The sequence below is a fragment of the Garra rufa genome, chromosome 6 (genome assembly GCF_049309525.1).
Source record: "Garra rufa chromosome 6, GarRuf1.0, whole genome shotgun sequence".
In the NCBI taxonomy this organism is placed as follows: domain Eukaryota; kingdom Metazoa; phylum Chordata; class Actinopteri; order Cypriniformes; family Cyprinidae; genus Garra; species Garra rufa.
In genome coordinates this window covers 4,417,246-4,417,590 of record NC_133366.1, presented here as the reverse complement: position 1 = coordinate 4,417,590, position 345 = coordinate 4,417,246, and the positions used below count along the sequence as shown (strand labels likewise).

The 345-nt window shown below is 41.2% G+C and overlaps 1 protein-coding gene across 1 annotated transcript in view; it reads right to left on the bottom strand.

Moving 5' to 3' along the window:
• LOC141336332 (serine protease 27-like) overlaps positions 1-345 on the bottom strand; it is a 2,633-nt gene continuing 2,288 nt past the window's right edge. Inside the window, exons 5-6 of the mRNA XM_073841907.1 lie at positions 161-332; positions 1-65 (exon numbers count right to left, since the gene is read on the bottom strand). Of these exons, the coding sequence (XP_073698008.1) occupies positions 1-65; positions 161-332 (237 nt within the window). The remainder of the gene's footprint in view (positions 66-160; positions 333-345) is intronic.

The following is a 345-nucleotide window of genomic DNA, read 5'->3' as shown; positions in this document are numbered from 1 at the left end:
TCACAGTAAACTACAGAAGTCTAAAGTGTCCAGATTGCCCTGATTCACCTTCTGATATTGATTGTCTGCTTTTGAGTTTAATTGCTTTTTGTTCAAATAAAATGGTATTGTGTGTGTGTTGTTGTGACTGTGTATCTGTGTATGCATGTGAGATATTTACTTTGGCTGCCAGAAGGACATTTGTTTGTAGGGTTGATGAGAACAAAACTGGGCTTATCATCACCGCCATTGTCTGTGATCCATTTCTGATACTCAGACACTAGGATGTTCACATCAGGTCTGTTAGCCAAAGCACATGCTACCCTCCCCATGATGACACCAGACTGAACCCACTGTGAACACCAT